Source organism: Carcharodon carcharias, assembly GCF_017639515.1.
Source record: "Carcharodon carcharias isolate sCarCar2 chromosome 37 unlocalized genomic scaffold, sCarCar2.pri SUPER_37_unloc_2, whole genome shotgun sequence".
Taxonomy (NCBI): domain Eukaryota; kingdom Metazoa; phylum Chordata; class Chondrichthyes; order Lamniformes; family Lamnidae; genus Carcharodon; species Carcharodon carcharias.
Genome location: NW_024470767.1, coordinates 1,954,943 through 1,974,579, shown reverse-complemented (window position 1 = coordinate 1,974,579; position 19,637 = coordinate 1,954,943). Strand labels below are relative to the sequence as shown.

Below are 19,637 nucleotides of genomic sequence, written 5' to 3'. Positions count from 1 at the left end.
TTAAGTATCTGAGGAGTCACAAATGATGCTAAACATTGTGCAGTCTCATCAATGAACATCCCATTTCTGACCTTATGATGGAAGGAAGGTCATTGATGAAGCAGCTGAAGATGGTTGGGCCAAGGACACTACCCTGAGGAACTCCTGCAGTGATATCCTGGAAACGAGTTGACTGACCTCCAACAACGACAACCATCTTCCCTTTGTGCTGGGTATGACTCCAACCAGCGGAGAGTTTTCCCCCTGATTCCCATTGACTGTTTTGCTAGGACCCTTTGATACCACACTCAGTCAAATGGTGCCTTAAAGTGGTTATTGATGATCTTTGGGACTCTGTACCACACACTGGGGGACCAAGCCAATGGGAGAAGGTATCTAACTAAGATTTCTAATTGTCAGTGTAGAGAGTTTGGAATTTATTGAAGACATAACACTGGAATTTCCCCTTTGGATGAGACAGTAAACCTCTCGGGCGGGTATAAAAGTTCCCATGGCCACTATTGGAAGAACAGTGGGGAGTTCTCCCCGGTTCCTGGGGCCAATATTTATCCCTCAGCCAACATCACCAAAACAAATGATCTGGGTTGTTATCACATTGCTCTTTGTGGGAGCTTGCTGTGCACAAATTGGCTGCTGTGTTTCCTACATTGCAACAATTCATAAGCACTTCGTTGACTGTAAAGCACTTGGAACATCTTGAGGTGATGAAAGTCGCTGTAGAAATGCAAGTTTTTTTTCCTCCTCCTGTCACCTTCTCTCCCTCTCTCTCCAGCTCTTCCCCTCCGTGTGCTCCCTTCATCTGCTGAGAGGTTCATTCCACTGTCTGCTCCCTGTTTTATATTCCAGGACTCTGGTGCTTTTCTGTGTGTTGTTGATGATTCCAATGAGCACATAATGTCAGTCTGGGACTGCGCTAAGGGTACGAAGCAGGCGGAGATTAAGGTAGGTATTTTAAAGACTTTGTATCGTTGTGCAGTGACAGTGCTGCAGGGGAGTGGGGTGCATGCACTCAGACTGAGAGTTAACAGGGAAATCCCCTGGGGCAGTCACTGAAGTGGCTGGTGTCTCTCCCATACTAACCACATGCAGGGAGAAGAGCAGCAGGAGCTGGAGTGTGGAAAAAGGGGGTTTACGGAGTAATCAGCAAGGATTCTCACACCCCACCCCCAGTGGAACCCGTGCTTAGTGTGTGCAGTGGGCAAGGAAAGATTGAGATTAGCTGTGATGCCTCCAATGGTCAATAGCCCATTGCTGCTCATTGGGAAGGACCAGCATGATGGTGTCTATTGGAACCATACCATTTGGGGGAGGGCTGGGAAACACAGGGGAGTGGGTGAAGTGTGATTTAATAGCTTGTCTTTTATAATAACTTGGTGTGAGATCTGTCAGAGCTGGCTTCAACAGCTTGCTCCCATCATGGAGCAGTGGGAAAGGTTTATTTAGTGAGGTTTCCCCCAGCAACGAGTATAGATTGCAGGGATTTGAGGAAGTGGAACATGGAAGTTAGGTAATGTTTCTGTTCAAGGTATGGAGGATCTTGAAATACTGAGTGGAATTCATTAGCTGTGTGAATGGGGGAAGCGCTGACTGCTGGAGATGTTGAAGGATGGAAGCTCCTCACATTGACGCCTGTGCATTAAGTTTGAACACTGGTGTTAGTGTGCACACTAAAGCTTCCACACTGGTGACTAGTATCAGGGAGTCACAGACGGCCTGTCCGTATCTGATTTTCTGCCCATCGGTTTTGTTCAAGAATCAGCAAATTCCTGGTGGTCTTCATCTTTGCGGTCACCCTCCTGATCTTAAACCTTGGTGACAGAGAGGACCTGGGGTGGAATGAGGTATGGGGACTGTGTGACCCTGGGATAGAGGGAAGTGTATAGGACTGAGTGATCTTGGGTGGAGGGAGGTGTGTGTTCAGGTTCATGGCATTGTGTGCATGTGTGTGCAAGCGTGTGGGTTTGTATATATATGTCCTGGCAATAAAGTCAATGATTAGGGGTGTTTTAATAATGACCTAGTCCAGTGCAGTGCTGAGCTCCCTCATCGCTGCCTCCTAGACTGTGTGGATGTATTGGGGAACACACTGTGTCCTGCTGATTCATACACTCCAGATTCAATCCCTCAGTTTGCACCAGAGCAGGGGAGATGCAGTCAGCTTCACCACACCCCTGGAGTTGTGTGGTTGATGGGATGGGTAATCAGATGGAGTGTTCCTGCGCCTGATCCTTCCCCTATACCCCAGTGAGATATGAAGATCCACACAGTCAATGGGTGAGAGACGTGGCCTCTCAGACACAATTATGAATGGGAGTTACATAGGGAGACATTGTTTTCGGTAACCAGAGGGACACAGATTGAAGAGAATCGGTAAAAGAGCCAGAGGGGGAGATGAGGAGAATTTTTTTTTTTACACAGCGAGTTGTTGTGATCTGGAAGGCGCTGCCTGAAAGGGCGGTGGAAGCAGATTCAATAGGAACTTTCAAAAGGGGAATTGGATAAATCCTTGAAAAGGAGAAATGTGGGGGAAAGAGCAGGCAGGGAGATTTGGTAGCTCTAATGAAGAGCTAGGACAGGTACGCTGGGCTGAATGGCTCCCGTGCTGTACATTGCAATGCCTGGAGGATGAGAGAGATGGTGCATGTACAGCGAGTCTCAGATTGACGTGATGTTCAGATGCTGATCACTGTCTTCTTGATGCCCTTGTTCCAACAGACCACCAATGAGTCAGTGTTCGAGGTCGAATTTCACCCAAATGACAGCTCAAGTGTCGTTACCTGTGGGAAATCACATGTTTACTTCTGGACCTGGAACGGCACCTCTCTGACCAAGAAGCAGGGCATCTTTGGAGTGAGTGATGTTAGACTGTACTTGATATCTAATGGTTACTCCCTACTAACCTAGCACCGTGCTGGTGATGTCAGACTGCACTCAGTAATGATTACTCCCTACTAATCGAGCACCGTGCTGGTGATGTCAGACTGCACTCTGTACTAATTACTCCATACTGACCGAGCACCGTGCCAGTGATGTCAGACTGCACTCTGTAATGATTACTCCCTACTAACCGAGCATTTTGCTGGTGATGTCAGACTGCACTCTGTAATGATTACTCCCTACTATCCGAGCACCGTGCTGGTAATGTCAGACTGCACTCTGTAACAGTTACTTCCTACTAACCGAGTACTGTGCTGATGATGTCAGACTGCACACTGTAATGATTACTCCCTACTAACTGAGCACCGTGCTGGTGATGTCAGACTGCACTCAGTAACAGCTACTCCCTAATAACTGTGCACCGTGCTGGTGATGCCAGACAGCACTCTGTAATGATTACTCCCTACTAACCGAGCACCGTGCTGGTGATGTCAGACTGCACTCTGTAATGATTACTGCCTACTAACTGAGCACTGTGCTGGTGATGTCAGACTGCACTCAGTAACAGTTACTCTGTACTAACCAAGTACTGTGCTGGTGATGTCAGACCACACTCTGTAACAGTTACTCCCTACTAACCGAGCACCGTGCTGGTGATGTCAGGCCGCACCCTGTAGTGATTACTCCCTACTGACTGAGCACCATGCTGGTGATGTCAGGCCGCATTCTGTTACTGTTACTCCCTACTAACCGAGCACTGTGCTGGTGATGTCAGACTGCACTCTGTAATGATTACTCCCTACTAACCGAGCACTGTGCTGGTGACGTCAGACTGCATTCTGTTACTGTTACTCACTACGAACTGAGCACCGTGCTGGTGATGTCAGACTGCACTCTGTTACTGTTACTCCCTACTAACTGCACCGTGCGGGTGATGTCAGACTGCACTCTGTTACTGTTACTCCCTACTAACTGCACCGTGCTGGTGATGTCAGACTGCACTCTGTAATGATTACTCCCTACCAACCGAGCACTGTGCTGGTGATGTCAGACTGCACTCTGTAATGATTACTCCCTACTAACCAAGCACTGTGCTGGTGATGTCAGACTGCACTCTGTTACTGTTACTCCCTGCTAACTGAGCACCGTTCCGGTGATGTCAGACTGCATTCTGTAACAGGTACTCCCTAATGACTGAGCACTGTGCTGGTGATGTCAGACTGCACTCTGTTACTGTTACTCCCTACTAACTGAGCACCGTTCCGGTGATGTCAGACTGCACTCTGTAACAGTTACTCCCTAATGACTGAGCACCGTGCTGGTGATGTCAGACTGCACTCTGTAATGATTACACCCTACTGACCGAGCACTGTGCCGGTGATGCCAGACTGCACTCTGTAACAGTTACTCCCTAATGACTGAGCACTGTGCTGGTGATGTCAGACTGCATTCTGTTACTGTTACTCACTACTAATCGAGCACCATGCTGGTGATGTCAGATTGAACTCTGTAATGATTACTCCCTACTAACCGAGCACCGTGCTGGTGATGTCAGACTGCACTCTGTAATGATTACTCCCTACTGACCGAGCACCGTGCCGGTGATGTCAGACTGCACTCTAACAGTTACTCCCTACTAACCGAGCACCGTGCCAATGATGTCTGACTGCACTCTGTAACAGTTACTCCCTACTAACTGAGCACCATGCTGGTGATGTCAGTCTGAACTCTGTAATGATTACTCCCTACTAACCGAGCACCGTGCTGGTGATGTCAGACTGCACTCTGTAGTAATTACTCCATACTGACCGAGCACCGTGCCAGTGATGTCAGACTGCACTCTGTAATGATTACTCCCTACTAACCGAGCATTTTGCTGGTGATGTCAGACTGCACCCTGCAATGATTACACTTTACTAACCGAGCACAGTATTGGTGATGTCAGACTGCACTCTGTAACAGTTACTCCCTACTAACCTGGCACCGTGCTGGTGATGTCAGACTGCACTCTGTAACAGTTACTCCCTACTAACCAGCACTGTGCTGGTGATGTCAGACTGCACTCTGTAATGATTACTCCCTACTAACCGAGCACTGTGCTGGTGATTTCAGACTGCACTCTGTAACACTTACTCCCTACTAACCGAGTACTGTGCTGGTGATGTCAGACTGCACTCTGTAATGATTACTCCCTACTAACCGAGCACTGTGCAGGTGATGTCAGACTGCACTCTGTAATGATTACCCCCTACTAACCGAGCACTGTGCTGGTGATGTCAGACTGCACTCTGTAATGATTACACCCTACTAACTGAATACCGTGCTGGTGATGTAAGACTGCACTCTGTTACTGTTACTCCCTACTAACTGAGCACCGTGCTGGTGATGTCTGACTGCAATCTGTAATGATTATTCCCACCTAACCGAGCACCGTGCTGGTGATGTCAGACTGCACTCTGTAACAGTTACTCCCTGCTAACCAAGCACCGTGCCGGTGATGTTAGACTGCACTCTGTAATGATTACTCCCCATTAACCGAGCACTGTGCTGGTGATGTCAGACTGCACTCGGTTAGTAGGGAGTAACCATTACAGAGTGCAGTCTGACATCACCAGCACGATGCACATTTAGTAGGGAATAACAGTAAGAGTGCAGTCTGACATCACCAGCAGAGTACTCGGTTAGTAGGGAGTAATCATTACAGAGTACTCTGCTGGTGATGTCAGACTGCACTCTTACTGTTATTCCCTACTAAATGTGCATCGTGCTGGTGATGTCAGACTGCACTCTGTAATGATTACTCCCTACTAACCGAGCACTGTGCTAGTGATGTCAGACTGCACTCTGTAATGATTACTCCCTACTAACCGAGCACCGTGCTGGTGATGTCAGGCTGCACTCTGTAATGATTACTCCCTACTAACCGAGCATTTTGCTGGTGATGTCAGACTGCACTCTGTAATGATTACTCCCTACTAACTGAGCACCGTGCTGGTGATGTCAGACTGCACTCTGTAATGATTACTCCCTACTAACTGAGCACTGTGCTGGTGATGTCAGACTGCACTCAGTAACAGTTACTCCCTAATAACTGTGCACCGTGCTGGTGATGTCAGACAGCACTCTGTAATGATTACTCCCTACTAACCGAGCACCGTGCTGATGATGTCAGACTGCACTCTGTAATGATTACTCTCTACTAACTGAGCACCGTGCTGGTGATGTCAGACTGCACTCTGTAATGATTACTCCCTACTGACTGAGCACCGTGCTGGTGATGTCAGGCCGCACCCTGTAGTGATTACTCCCTACTGACTGAGCACCATGCTAGTGATGTCAGGCCGCATTCTGTTACTGTTACTCCCTACTAACCGAGCACTGTGCTGGTGACGTCAGACTGCATTCTGTTACTGTTACTCACTACGAACTGAGCACCGTGCTGGTGATGTCAGACTGCACTCTGTTACTGTTACTCCCTACTAACTGCACCGTGCGGGTGATGTCAGACTGCACTCTGTTACTGTTACTCCCTACTAACTGCACCGTGCTGGTGATGTCAGACTGCACTCTGTAATGATTACTCCCTACTAACCGAGCACTGTGCTGGTGATGTCAGACTGCACTCTGTAATGATTACTCCCTACTAACCGAGCACTGTGCTGGTGATGTCAGACTGCACTCTGTAATGATTACTCCCTACAACTGAGCACTGCGCTGGTGATGTCAGGCCACACTCTGTTACTGTTACTCACTACGAACTGAGCACCATGCCGGCGATGTCAGACTGCACTCTGTAATGATTACTCCCTACTAACCGAGCACTGTGCTGGTGATGTCAGACTGCACTCTGTAATGATTACTCCCTACTGACCGAGCACTGTGCCGGTGATGCCAGACTGCACTCTGTAACAGTTACTCCCTAATGACTGAGCACTATGCTGGTGATGTCAGACTGCACTCTAACAGTTACTCCCTACTAACCGAGCACCGTGCCGATGATGTCTGACTGCACTCTGTAACAGTTACTCCCTACTAACCGAGCGCCATTCTGGTGATGTCAGTCTGCACTCTGTAATGATTACTCCCTACTAACCGAGCACCGTGCTGGTGATGTCAGACTGCACTCTGTAATGATTACTCCCTACTAACCGAGCATTTTGCTGGTGATGTCACACTGCACCCTGCAATGATTACACCTTACTAACCGAGCACGGTATTGGTGATGTCAGACTGGACTCTGTAACAGTTACTCCCTACTAACCTGGCACCGTGCTGGTGATGTCAGACTCTACTCTGTAACAGTTACTCCCTACTAACCGAGCACTGTGCTGGTGATGTCAGTCTGCACTCTGTAACACTTACTCCCTACTAACCGAGTACTGTGCTGGTGATGTCAGACTGCACTCTGTAATGATTACTCCCTACTAACCGAGCACCGTGCAGGTGATGTCAGACTGCACTCTGTAATGATTACCCCCTACTAACTGAGTACCGTGCTGGTGATGTAAGACTGCACTCTGTTACTGTTACTCCCTACTAACTGAGCACCGTGCTGGTGATGTCTGACTGCAATCTGTAATGATTATTCCCATCTAACCGAGCACCGTGCTTGTGATGTCAGACTGCACTCTGTAACAGTTACTCCCTGCTAACCGAGCACCGTGCCGGTGATGTTAGACTGCACTCTGTAATGATTACTCCCCATTAACCGAGCACTGTGCTGGTGATGTCAGACTGCACTCTGTAATGATTACTCCCTACTAACCGAGCACTGTGCTAGTGATGTCAGACTGCACTCTGTAATGATTACTCCCTACTAACCGAGCACCGTGCTGGTGATGTCAGGCTGCACTCTGTAATGATTACTCCGTACTAACCGAGCACCGTGCTGGTGATGTCAGACTGCACTCAGTAACAGTTACTTCCTACTAACCGAGTACTGTGTTGATGATGTCAGACTGCACTCTGTAACAGTTACTCCCTACTAACTGAGCACTGTGCTGGTGATGTCAGACCGCACTCTGTAACAGTTATTCCCTAAGGACTGAGCACCGTGCTGGTGATGTCAGACTGCACTCTGCAATGATTACTCCCTACTGACCGAGCACCGTGCTGGTGATGTCAGACTGCACTCTGTAATGATTACTCCCTACTGACCGAGCACCGTGCTGGTGATGTTAGACTGCACTCTGTAATGATTACTCCCTACTGACCGAGCACCGTGCCGGTGATGTCAGACTGCACTCTGTAACAGTTACTCCCTAATGACTGAGCACTGTGCTGGTGATGTCAGACTGCATTCTGTTACTGTTACTCACTACTAACCGAGCACCATGCCGATGATGTCAGATTGCACTCTGTTACTGTTACTCCCTACTAACTGTGCACCGTGCTGGTGATGTCAGACTGCACTCTGTAATGATTACTCCCTACTGACCGAGCACCGTGCTGATGATGTCAGTCTGCACTCTGTAAGGATTACTCCCTACTGACCGAGCATCATGCCGGTGATGTCAGACTGCACTATGTAACAGTTACTTCCTATTGACTGAGCACCGTGCTGGTGATGTCAGACTGCACTCTGTTACTGTTACTCCCTACTAACCGAGCACCGTGCCAATGATGTCAGTCTGCACTCTGTTACTGTTACTCCCTACTAACCAAGCACTGTGCTGGTGATGTCAGACTGCACTCTGCAATGATTACTCCCTACTAACCGAGCACCGTACTGGTGATGTCAGACTGCACTCTGTCACAGTTACTCCCTACTAACCGAGCACCATGTTGGTGATGTCAGACTGCACTCTGTAATAGAATTACCTGGAAAAACTCAGCAGGTCTGGCAGCATCGGCGGAGAAGAAAAGAGTTGACGTTTTGAGTCCTCATGACCCTTCGACAGAACTTGAGTTTGAGTCCAAGAAAGAGTTGAAATATAAGCTGGTTTAAGGTGTGTGTGTGGGGGGCAGAGAGATGGAGAGAGAGAGAGGTGGAGGGGTGGTTGTGGTTGTAGGGACAAACAAGCAGTGATAGAAGCAGATCATCAAAAGATGTCAACGACAATAGTACAATAGAACACATAGGTGTTACAGTTAAAGTTGGTGATATTATCTAAACGAATGTGCTAATTAAGAATGGATGGTAGGGCACTCAAGGTATAGCTCTAGTGGGGGTTTTTTTTTTCTTTTTTTTTTCTTTTTTTTTAAATAATGGAAATAGGTGGGAAAAGGAAAAACTTTATAATTTATTGGAAAAAAAAGGAAGGGGGAAACAGAAAGGGGGTGGGGATGGGGGAGGGAGCTCACGACCTAAAGTTGTTGAATTCAATATTCAGTCCGGAAGGCTGTAAAGTGCCTAGTCGGAAGATGAGGTATTGTTCCTCCACTTTGCGTTGGGCTTCACTGGAACAATGCAGCAAGCCAAGGACAGACATGTGGGCAAGAGAGCAGGGTGAAGTGTTAAAATGGCAAGCGACAGGGAGGTTTGGGTCATTCTTGCGGACAGACCGCAGGTGTTCTGCAAAGCGGTCGCCCAGTTTACGTTTGGTCTCTCCATGCGGAGAGACCAAACGTAAACTGGGCGACCGCTTTGCAGAACACCTGCGGTCTATCCGCAAGAATGACCCAAACCTCCCTGTCGCTTGCCATTTTAACACTTCACCCTGCTCTCTTGCCCACATGTCTGTCCTTGGCTTGCTGCATTGTTCCAGTGAAGCCCAACGCAAACTGGAGGAACAACACCTCATCTTCCGACTAGGCACTTTACAGCCTTCCGGACTGAATATTGAATTCAACAACTTTAGGTCGTGAGCTCCCTGCCCCATCCCCACCCCCTTTTTGTTTCCCCCTTCCTTTTTTTTCCAATAAATTATAAAGATTTTCCTTTTCCCACCTATTTCCAATATTTAAAAAAAAATTTTAAAAAAACTCCACTAGAGCTATACCTTGAGTGCCCTACCATCCATTCTTAATTAGCACATTCGTTTAGATAATATCACCAACTTTAACTTTAACACCTATGTGTTCTATTGTACTATTGTCGTTGACATCTTTTGATGATCTGCTTCTATCACTGCTTGTTTGTCCCTACAACCACATCCCCCCCCACCAACCTCTCTCTCTCTCTATCTCTCCGCCCCCAACACACACACCTTAAACCAGCTTATATTTCAACTCTTTCTTGGACTCGAACTCAAGTTCTGTCGAAGGGTCATGAGGACTCGAAACGTCAACTCTTTTCTTCTCCGCCGATGCTGCCAGACCTGCTGAGTTTTTCCAGGTAATTCTGTTTTTGTTTTGGATTTCCAGCATCCGCAGTTTTTTTGTTTTTATTTTTTGCACTCTGTAATAGTTACTCCCTACTAACTGAGCACTGTGCTGGTGATGTCAGACTGCATTCTGTAATGATTACTCCCTACTAACCGAGCACTGTGTTGGTGATGTCAGACTGCATTCTGTTACTGTTACTCCCTACTAACCGAGCACCGTGCTGGTAATGTCAGTCTGCACTCTGTAATGATTACTCCCTACTAACCGAGCACCGTGCTGGTGATGTCAGACCGCACTCTGTAATGATTACTCCCTACTAACCGAGCACCGTGCCGGTGATGTCAGACTGCACTCTGTTACTGTTGCTCCCTACTAACTGAGCACTGTGCTGGTGATGTCAGACTGCACTCTGTAACAGTTACTCCCTACTAACTGAGCACTGTGCTGGTGATGTCAAACTGCACTCTGTAATGATTACTCCCTACTAACTGAGCACCGTGCCAGTGCTGTCAGGCCGTACTCTGTTACTGTTACTCCCTACTGACTGAGCACCGTGCCAGTGATGTCAGGCTGCACTCTGTAACAGTTACTCCCTATTGACTGAGCACTGTGCTGGTGATGTCAGACTGCACTCTGTTACTGTTACTCCCTACTAACCGAGCACCGTGCCGATGATGTCAGACTGCGCTTTGTTACTGTTACTCCCTACTAACCAAGCACTGTGCTGATGATGTCAGACTGCACTCTGTTACTGTTACTCCCTACTAACCGAGCACCGTGCTGGTGATGTCCGGCTGCACTCTGTAACGATTACTCCCTACTAACCGAGCACCGTGCCGATGATGTCAGACTGCACTCTGTTACTGTTACTCCCTACTAACCAAACACTGTGCTGGTGATGTCAGACTGCATTCTGCAATGATTACTCCCTACTAACCGAGCACCGTGCTGGTGATGTCAGTCTGCACTCTGTAATGATTACTGCCTACTAACTGAGCACTGTGCTGGTGATGTCAGAGTGCATTCTGTTACTGTTACTCCCTACTAACCGTGCACCGTGCCAGTGATGTCAGACTGCACTCTGTAACAGTTACTCCCTAATGACTGAGCACTGTGCTGGTGATGTCAGACTGCATTCTGTTACTCTTACTCACTACTAACCGAGCACCGTGCCGATGATGTCAGACTGCACTCTGTTACTGTTACTCCCTACTAACTGTGCAACGTGCTGGTGATGTCAGACTGCACTCTGTAATGATTACTCCCTACTAACCGAGCACCGTGCTGGTGATGTCAGACCGCACTCTGTAATGATTACTCCCTACTAACCGAGCACCGTGCTGGTGATGTCAGACTGCACTCTGTAATGATTACTCCCTACTAACTGAGCACCGTGCCAGTGCTGTCAGGCCGTACTCTGTTACTGTTACTCCCTCCTGACTGAGCACCGTGCCGGTGATGTCAGACTGCACTCTGTAACAGTTACTCCCTATTGACTGAGCACTGTGCTGGTGATGTCAGACTGCACTCTGTTACTGTTACTCCCTACTAACCGAGCACCGTGCCGGTGATGTCAGACTGCACTCTGTTACTGTTACTCCCTACTAACCGAGCACCGTGCTGGTGATGTCAGGCCGCACCCTGTAGTGATTACTCCCTACTGACTGAGCACCATGCTAGTGATGTCAGGCCGCATTCTGTTACTGTTACTCCCTACTAACCGAGCACTGTGCTGGTGATGTCAGACTGCACTCTGTAATGATTACTCCCTACTAACCGAGCACTGTGCTGGTGACGTCAGACTGCATTCTGTTACTGTTACTCACTACGAACTGAGCACTGTGCTGGTGATGTCAGACCACACTCTCTAATGATTACTCCCTACTAACCGAGCACCGTGCTGGTGATGTCAGACTGCACTCTGTAATGATTACTCCCTACTAACTGAGCACCATGCCAGTGATGTCAGGCCGTACTCTGTTACTGTTACTCCCTACTGACTGAGCACCGTGCTGGTGATGTCAGACTGCACTCTGTAACAGTTACTCACTACTGACCGAGCACCATGCCGGTGATGTCAGACTGTACTCTGTAATGATTACTCCCTACTAACTGAGCACCGTTCCGGTGATGTCAGACCACACTCTGTAATGATTACTCCCTACTAACCGAGCACCGTTCTGGTGATGTCAGACTGCACTCTGTAACAATTACTCCCTACTAACCGAGCACCGTGCTGGTGATGTCAGACTGCACTCTGTAATGATTACTCCCTACTAACCAAGCACCGTGCCAGTGATGTCAGACTGCACTCTGTAATGATTACTCCCTACTAACTGAGCACCGTGCCAGTGATGTCAGGCCGTACTCTGTTACTGTTACTCCCTACTGACCGAGCACCGTGCCGGTGATGTCAGACTGCACTCTGTAATGATTACTCCTTACTAACTGAGCACCGTTCCGGTGATGTCAGACTGCACCCTGTAACGATTACTCCCTACTAACTGAGCACCGTGCCAGTGATGTCAGACTGCACTCTGTAACGATTACTCCCTACTAACTGAGCACCGTGCCAGTGATGTCAGACTGCACTCTGTAATGATTACTCCCTACTAACCAAGCACCGTGCCAGTGATGTCAGACTGCACTCTGTAATGATTACTCCCTACTAACTGAGCACCGTGCCAGTGATGTCAGGCCGTACTCTGTTACTGTTACTCCCTACTGACCGAGCACCGTGCCGGTGATGTCTGACTGCACTCTGTAATGATTACTCCTTACTAACTGAGCACCGTTCCGGTGATGTCAGACTGCACCCTGTAACGATTACTCCCTACTAACTGAGCACTGTGCTGGTGATGTCAGACTGCACCCTGTAACAGTTACTCCCTACTAACCGAGCACCATGCCGGTGATGTCGGACTGCACTCTGTTACTGTTACTCCCTATTAACTGAGCACCATGCCTGTCATGTCGGACTGCACTCTGTAACACTTATTTCCCCTGCTTGTTGTGCTGGAATTACTGTTCCCAACACAGATTGCAGCTGAGTGCAGATGCTCCGGCAACAGTCCAAGTTTTCCGGTTTCAGGTAGATATTTGATGTGTCGGGCTGGGGATGTTCCTTCTGGATAGGAGGGGAGTGGGAAGCCTGGCAGCCCAATCTGATCATCCTTAAAATCCACCCTCTCTTGCCAATACTGAGGTGACAGGCAATGTGATTTGGCAGCTGAATTTCTTTCCTCCTCCATCTTACATAAATACAAAAAGCCCAAATTTATTCAGTATTTTATGATCATCACATTTGTGCATTAGTTCTGCATCTGTTGTGCAACCGTTCCCCTTCCGCACCTGCTTGCCTTGTATTGGGGAGCAGGAGGGTGGCAGGAGCCAACTGTACCCCTCCCTGTGGGTCATCTCATCTTCATATCCCTTGATTAGAGAGTGGCAGAACATGACAGGGTCCCTGCTCCTGTGGACTGTGACCATGCTGGATATCAGTCTGGTGGTGAAACCCTTGTGCAGTCGAATTGCCTCTGTCGCCCACTGGCTGTCTGCGCTCAGCTGAGAGGAATAGGCGAGCTGGTGAAGGCTCAGGGGATACAGTAAGGAAAATCCGACCTCCCTTGCCAATACTGCGGTGACAGGAAATGTGAATTTGCAGCTGAATTTCTTTCCTCCTCTGTTTTACAGAAATACAAAAAGCCCAAATTTATTCAGTGTTTTGTGTTCCTGAAAAACGGGGATGTGCTGACTGGCGACTCAGAGGGGAATATCCTCCTGTGGGGTAAAGCAACTGCAGACACCAAGACACTGGGTAAAGGAGCGAAAGGTAATTAGCAACAGGCTCCATTGCTGGGGTCTGTCCATGTGTGTGTGAGTGACAGTAACACAAATTCCTACTGATTGAAATAGCATAAATGAGTCAGGTACACTCTGGAAATAACGGCTTGAATGTGTGTTATACATATAGCAGGGCCTAACAGCAGAATTTAGTGAATAGTTTGCATATGTCTGTGGGTGGGTGTCATTCTGTTGGGGAATTAGGTGGCGAGGTTAGAACATTGAATCTTCAGTGTTAATGTAACTGCTGTGAGCGGCTGTCTCTCTCTCTCTCTCTCTTTCTCTAGCCCTCTCATCTGAGTCAGAAGGTATTGGGTTCAAGCTCCATTACAGAGATTTAATCACAAGTTCAGGCTGATACTCTGAGGGAGTGCCGCACTGTCGGAGGGTCAGTGCTGAGGGAGTGCCACACTGCCGGAGGGTCAGCGCTGAGGGAGCATCGCGCTGCTGAAGGGTCAGCGCTGAGGGAGCATCACGCTGCTGGAGGGTCAGCGCTGAGGGAGCATCGCGCTGCCGGAGGGTCAGCGCTGAGGGAGCATCGCGCTGCTGGAGGGTCAGCGCTGAGGGAGCATCGCGCTGCCGGAGGGTCACCGCTGAGGGAGCACCTTGTGTATAAGATTATAAGGGGCAAAGATAGGGTGGATAGGAGGCACTTTTTCCATTAGTAGAGGGTTCAATAACCAGCGGGCATAGGTTTAAGGTAAGAGGTAGAAGGCTAAGAGGGGAGTTGAGGGAAATTTTTCACGTAGGTGGTGGTGGGAGTCTGGAACTCACTGCCTGATGGTTGAGTCATAAACTCTCATAACATTTAAGAAGTATTTAGATATTCACTTGCATTGCCATAGCCTCCAGGGCTATGGACCAAGCGCTGGAAAATGGGATTAGTGTACAGATCTATGTTGACCACCACAGACCCAATGGGCCGAATGGTCTCCTTCTGTGCAGAAACGTCTTGAGAGTTTGAGTCTACTGTCGGAGGGTGAGTACTGAGGGAGTGCCACACTGTCAGAAGGTCAGCACTAATGGAGTGCCACACTGTAGGAGATGCTGTATTTGGGATGAAACATTAAACCGAGGCCTTGTGTACCCTCAGCTAGATGTAAAAGTTCTCTCAGACACCACTGGAAGACTAGTTGGGGAGTCCTCCCTAGTATTCTGGAGCCAATATTTATCCCTTAACCAACATCACTAAATTACCAGACCATCTAGCCAATGTTACCTTTTCAGGGAGCTTGCTGTGGACACATCGTCTGCCATGTTTCCTTCATTACAGCAGTGACTACACTCAAAAGTACTTCATTGGCTGTGAAGCACTTTGAGCTATCCAGAGAGAAATGAGAGGTGCTGTCAGTTTGAGTGGCCATGTCCCAGAAGCCCCTCTAAAGTCTCTCCATGGTGCTGTTGCAGAGACCTATCAGATCGCCAAGCAAACAAAGGCACATGAAGGCAGCATTTTCACCCTCTGCATCATGAGAGATGGCACACTGCTCAGTGGAGGAGGAAAGGACCGAAAAATCATCCACTGGAACCCAAGTCTCACAACTGAGCGGGAGACTGAGGTAAGACAGATAAACTGTTAAACTGTGAAAGGGATTCAGCAAGTGAGGTAATGGCATAGGAGGGAATGAGTTAAGAGGGGAGGGAAGGAGGGAGTGAGTGACGGAGGGAGGAGGAATGGGTGACATTAGTGATTATACTTCAGATATACTTCGTTATCTGTGACATGCTGAGGGATGTCCTAAAGTGCTGTTGAAATGGGAATTCTTTCTTGTGTTGCAGATCCCGGAGCGATTTGGTGCAGTGCGTACTATTGTGGAAGGACGGGCAGATGACCTCCTGATTGGAACCACACGGAATGCCATCCTGAGGGGACGTTTCACTGAGCCCTTTACTCCCATTGTGCAGGTCAGTATGTAGCAGAGAAGCTGAGACTCTAGGAGTGTGAGGAGATGGGGCAGTGGGGTAAGAGTGGAAATCTTTCTCCTGCTAAAAAGCTGTTGAGCTGAGGAGTCAAAATGGAAATTTCAAAACAGAGAGTGATAGATTTTTGTTGGGTACAGGTACTTAAGGGCTACAGAACCAAGGCAGGTAAAGGGGGTTGTGATACAGATCAACCATGATCTAATCAAATGGTGGAACAGGCTGGAGAGGGTTGAGAGCAGGCTCGAGGGGCCGAATGGTCTACTCCTGTTCCTATTTCTTATGAGTGGCCTCCTCCTGTTTGTGTGTGTGTGTAGCACTGACCTGTGTTTTGTGGTTCACTTGCAGGGTCACACGGATGAACTGTGGGGATTGGCCACGCACCCATTCCGAGATCTCTTTCTGACATGTGCACATGACAAGCAGGTGTGTCTGTGGGATCAGGTGCAGCACACGCTGGAGTGGAGCAAAACGCTGGAGGTGAGGGGGAAAATGGTGCACTTGCCCAGTCTGATGTGAACTGGGCCAAAAGATGTGCAGATCATTTGCAGAGGATAAGCCTGTGATCCTGAATTTACAATGAGAGTGACGTTGGAGGCTGTGCTACTTCTGGATGTCCCCCCTGGGAACTGCCTGTCTTTGTATCTGCGTGCAACAGTCTGAGTGTCTGCCCGTCTCAGTGTTGTAACTGCATTTGCCACTGTTCCTCTATTGACAATCCAACTCTCGGCTTCAGTACCTGAGATCATTTGACACCTTCTGGATTCTTTTTATATGTTGCCTAGTTTTGATAGGACAGTTTTCCATAATTCAGATGTATGTGTTAAAAACATCACTCCTGCCGTCCACCCTATCACAGACCCTTTTGTCCTCTACCCATCACCACCACACTCTCCATCTCTGCAATTGCTTAGAAACAGTCAAATCTTTATAACTTCTTCCAGTTCTGATCAAAGTTTACCAACGTGAAAAATTCACTCTATTTCTCGCTATATATAGAAGTTGCCTAACCTGCTGAGTGTTTCCAGAATTTCCTGCTTTTATTTGATTCATCCCCTCCCCCGCTCGCCCTCTCCTCGCTCTTGCTCCCTCTCTCCTCTCCTCTGCCCCTGCTCTGCTGCCTTTCATTTCTCCCACGCTCTCTATCTCATGATGTCCTTTATGTTCCTCTTTCTTGCCCTGGAACAGGAGCAGGAACCCTGACAATCCGTGTCTGAGAGGTGCTGAGCCTATTTAGGCAGCAATAATGGTTTAATTTACTTCTCATTCCTGCACTCCAATCCTGGCTCTGAAGCTGCTTTCTGGCCTGCTTCCTTCTCCAGGTTACATAAATTGCCTTACGGGTTAGTGCGTGGGACAGGGGAAGGTGGTGAGGAAAAACTTGTCGAATCAATTTGTGGCCAAGATGTCTGTGGGAAGTCACTCAACAGGATGTGAGCTCCCTCTCGTGGCTGAAGCAAGCAGTTTCTCCGCAAGTGCCAGGTCTAAATGACGCCCCAACTATTTTCTTGACTGCTTCTGTCTAGGGGGCAGTGGTGTCTGCTTGTTGCTCTCCTCCTTTTACTTTTGCTGATGTGGTTCAGTGGATGCGTACTTATCTCTGAATCAGAGATTTGAGCACACAAATCCATAGGAACATGAGGCCATTTAACCCCATGAGCCTATTCAGTGGGATCATGGCTGATCTGTGACCCAACACCTAAATCCAGACAGACTCACCAGTGCCACTACTTAAGTGAATGCAGCACTGTCAGAGGTGCAGTCTTTCAGATGCGACGTTAAATAGAGGCCCCATCTGCCCCCTCAGATGGACATAAAAGATCCTATGACACTATTATGAATAAGAGTCAGACTCAAAATGTTAACTCTGTTTCTCTCTCCACAGATGCTGTCAAACTTGCTGAGTTTTTCCAGCATTTTCTGTTTTTCCTTCAGATTTCCAGCATCTGCAGTATTTTGCTTTTATCTTTATTATAACAGGGAAGTTCTCCCCTGGTGTCTTGACAAATATTTATCCTTCAGTCAACATCACTAAACAATAACATGATCTGGGTCATTGTCTCATTGCTGTTCATGGGATGTTGCTGTGTGCATTTCGCTGCTGCATCCTATATTACAGCAGTGACCACACTTTGAAAGTACTTCATTGGCAATGAAGCATTTTGGGATATCCTGAGCTTCCTGCTGTATGGTCGGTGTATTTAATGGTTCTACTTGTTCTGCAGGAGACTGGACTGTGCGCTGATTTTCACTGCAGTGGAGCAGTGGTGGCTGTCGGGCTCCAGACAGGCAGGTAACTCTCTCGTTTTAACACCACCTCATTTTCAATCTGCATCTCTGCACTTTCACCATGCCAACTGATACCAGAAGATCTTGCATCCTGAATGAAGTCCCTCTGGTGGTTCATTGTTTTCACCCTTCTGATTATCCATGGGCTGACTGCATCTGGGTAGTGGTGGCTTTTGGTGGGCATGTGCTGTCCCAAGGTTGCCAGGAAATTAACTGAGATTTGCTCTCAGTGCAATTCTGTCTCCTCATGGCCAGGCCTGAATGTCGGTAGCAGAGGCTGGGTCAATTATCTCACTGTGGGGTGAGATTGATTCTCATTTCACCTAAATAAGAAATTGTGTCTCTTCCCCTCTATTTACTCCCTGCAGTTGATAGTTTATCTGTTCGTTACAGGTGGATGGTTCTGGATTGTGAGACAAAGGACCTGGTTTCCAGTACTGTCGACGGAAATGAGCAGCTCTCGGTGGTGCGTTATTCCCCAGGTAATGGACTGCATCCCTTGGTGTGGACTGGCCCTGACACTGACTGGCATTTCAGCATGTCACAATTTGCTGTGGTAGAGCACCCCCAATGACCCTGTGAGCTTCTAACAGTCATGGTGTGGTGCTTTGTAATAACAGAGAGCCAGGGGTTTGCTGATGGGGATTGGGAGGGTGATGGGGAGAGAAGGTTTAGTATGGCTTTCCAGTTCCTTCAGGGTCATCTTCAGTGACTCACCCAAGCACCTAGCCTTCACGTTTGAGCATCTGTACGTTTTGTGGGGGAGGGGAGGAGGATATTGGAGCCAAGCTTACACAAACCCTTCAGCTGGCTACAGTGATGAGGAGCAGGAACCCAGCTCATTTTCTACCCCCCAGATCCCACCACACACAATTTATTGTGTGCATATTAATTGTTTTATATTCCAACAGATGGTAATTTCCTGGCAATAGGATCACATGACAACTACATTTACCTCTACACTGTCACTGAGAACGGTCGAAAATATTGCCGGTTTGGCAGATGCATGGTAAGATTTGTGGCAGCCAACATCGGTTTATTGAACTTAAATGCTTCTGATGCTTCCTCCTTTTTGTAATTGTATTTTTAGTTCATTTTCTTACTCTGTTTGGCCTAACACTGAGACAGTGGGTGCACTCAGAGCTCCTGAGCCATTGCTAACATCTTCCTATAGCCAGACTGGGAGCAGTGCTCCCCATTTTTTATCCTTCCTTTCCCCCCCACCCTCAGCACGTGTCTCTTCACCTCTGCTTGGATCTGAATGGGACCTGCTTCACTGCTCCATCTACAGTACATGCACACTCCACCCCACTTGCTGCCCCCTGAGGCGCTGACAGTAGTTTGGGATACCATTCTATGGGCACATTCAGCCCTGGCATCTTGCCCCAGTGATCATCTTTTCATGTGTAAGGCTAGGTAGCAAAGTGGCAGCAGTGATAACC

At 48.2% G+C, this 19,637-nt stretch overlaps 2 protein-coding genes across 3 annotated transcripts in view; one reads left to right on the top strand and one right to left on the bottom strand.

The window, feature by feature from the left end:
- The window catches only part of LOC121274724 (RDS/peripherin-like protein xRDS35), a 333,428-nt gene that overhangs the window by 71,526 nt on the left and 242,265 nt on the right, over positions 1 to 19,637 (bottom strand). The gene's annotated exons all lie outside the window — the stretch shown is intronic.
- The window catches only part of eml3 (EMAP like 3), an 82,456-nt gene that overhangs the window by 53,732 nt on the left and 9,087 nt on the right, over positions 1 to 19,637 (top strand). For both annotated transcript variants that reach the window (XM_041182060.1, XM_041182061.1), the window contains 9 exons: positions 847 to 942; positions 2,716 to 2,850; positions 13,837 to 13,975; positions 15,394 to 15,545; positions 15,766 to 15,891; positions 16,255 to 16,386; positions 18,132 to 18,199; positions 18,589 to 18,677; positions 19,107 to 19,204. In XM_041182060.1, the coding sequence (XP_041037994.1) occupies positions 847 to 942; positions 2,716 to 2,850; positions 13,837 to 13,975; positions 15,394 to 15,545; positions 15,766 to 15,891; positions 16,255 to 16,386; positions 18,132 to 18,199; positions 18,589 to 18,677; positions 19,107 to 19,204 (1,035 nt within the window). The remainder of the gene's footprint in view (positions 1 to 846; positions 943 to 2,715; positions 2,851 to 13,836; positions 13,976 to 15,393; positions 15,546 to 15,765; positions 15,892 to 16,254; positions 16,387 to 18,131; positions 18,200 to 18,588; positions 18,678 to 19,106; positions 19,205 to 19,637) is intronic.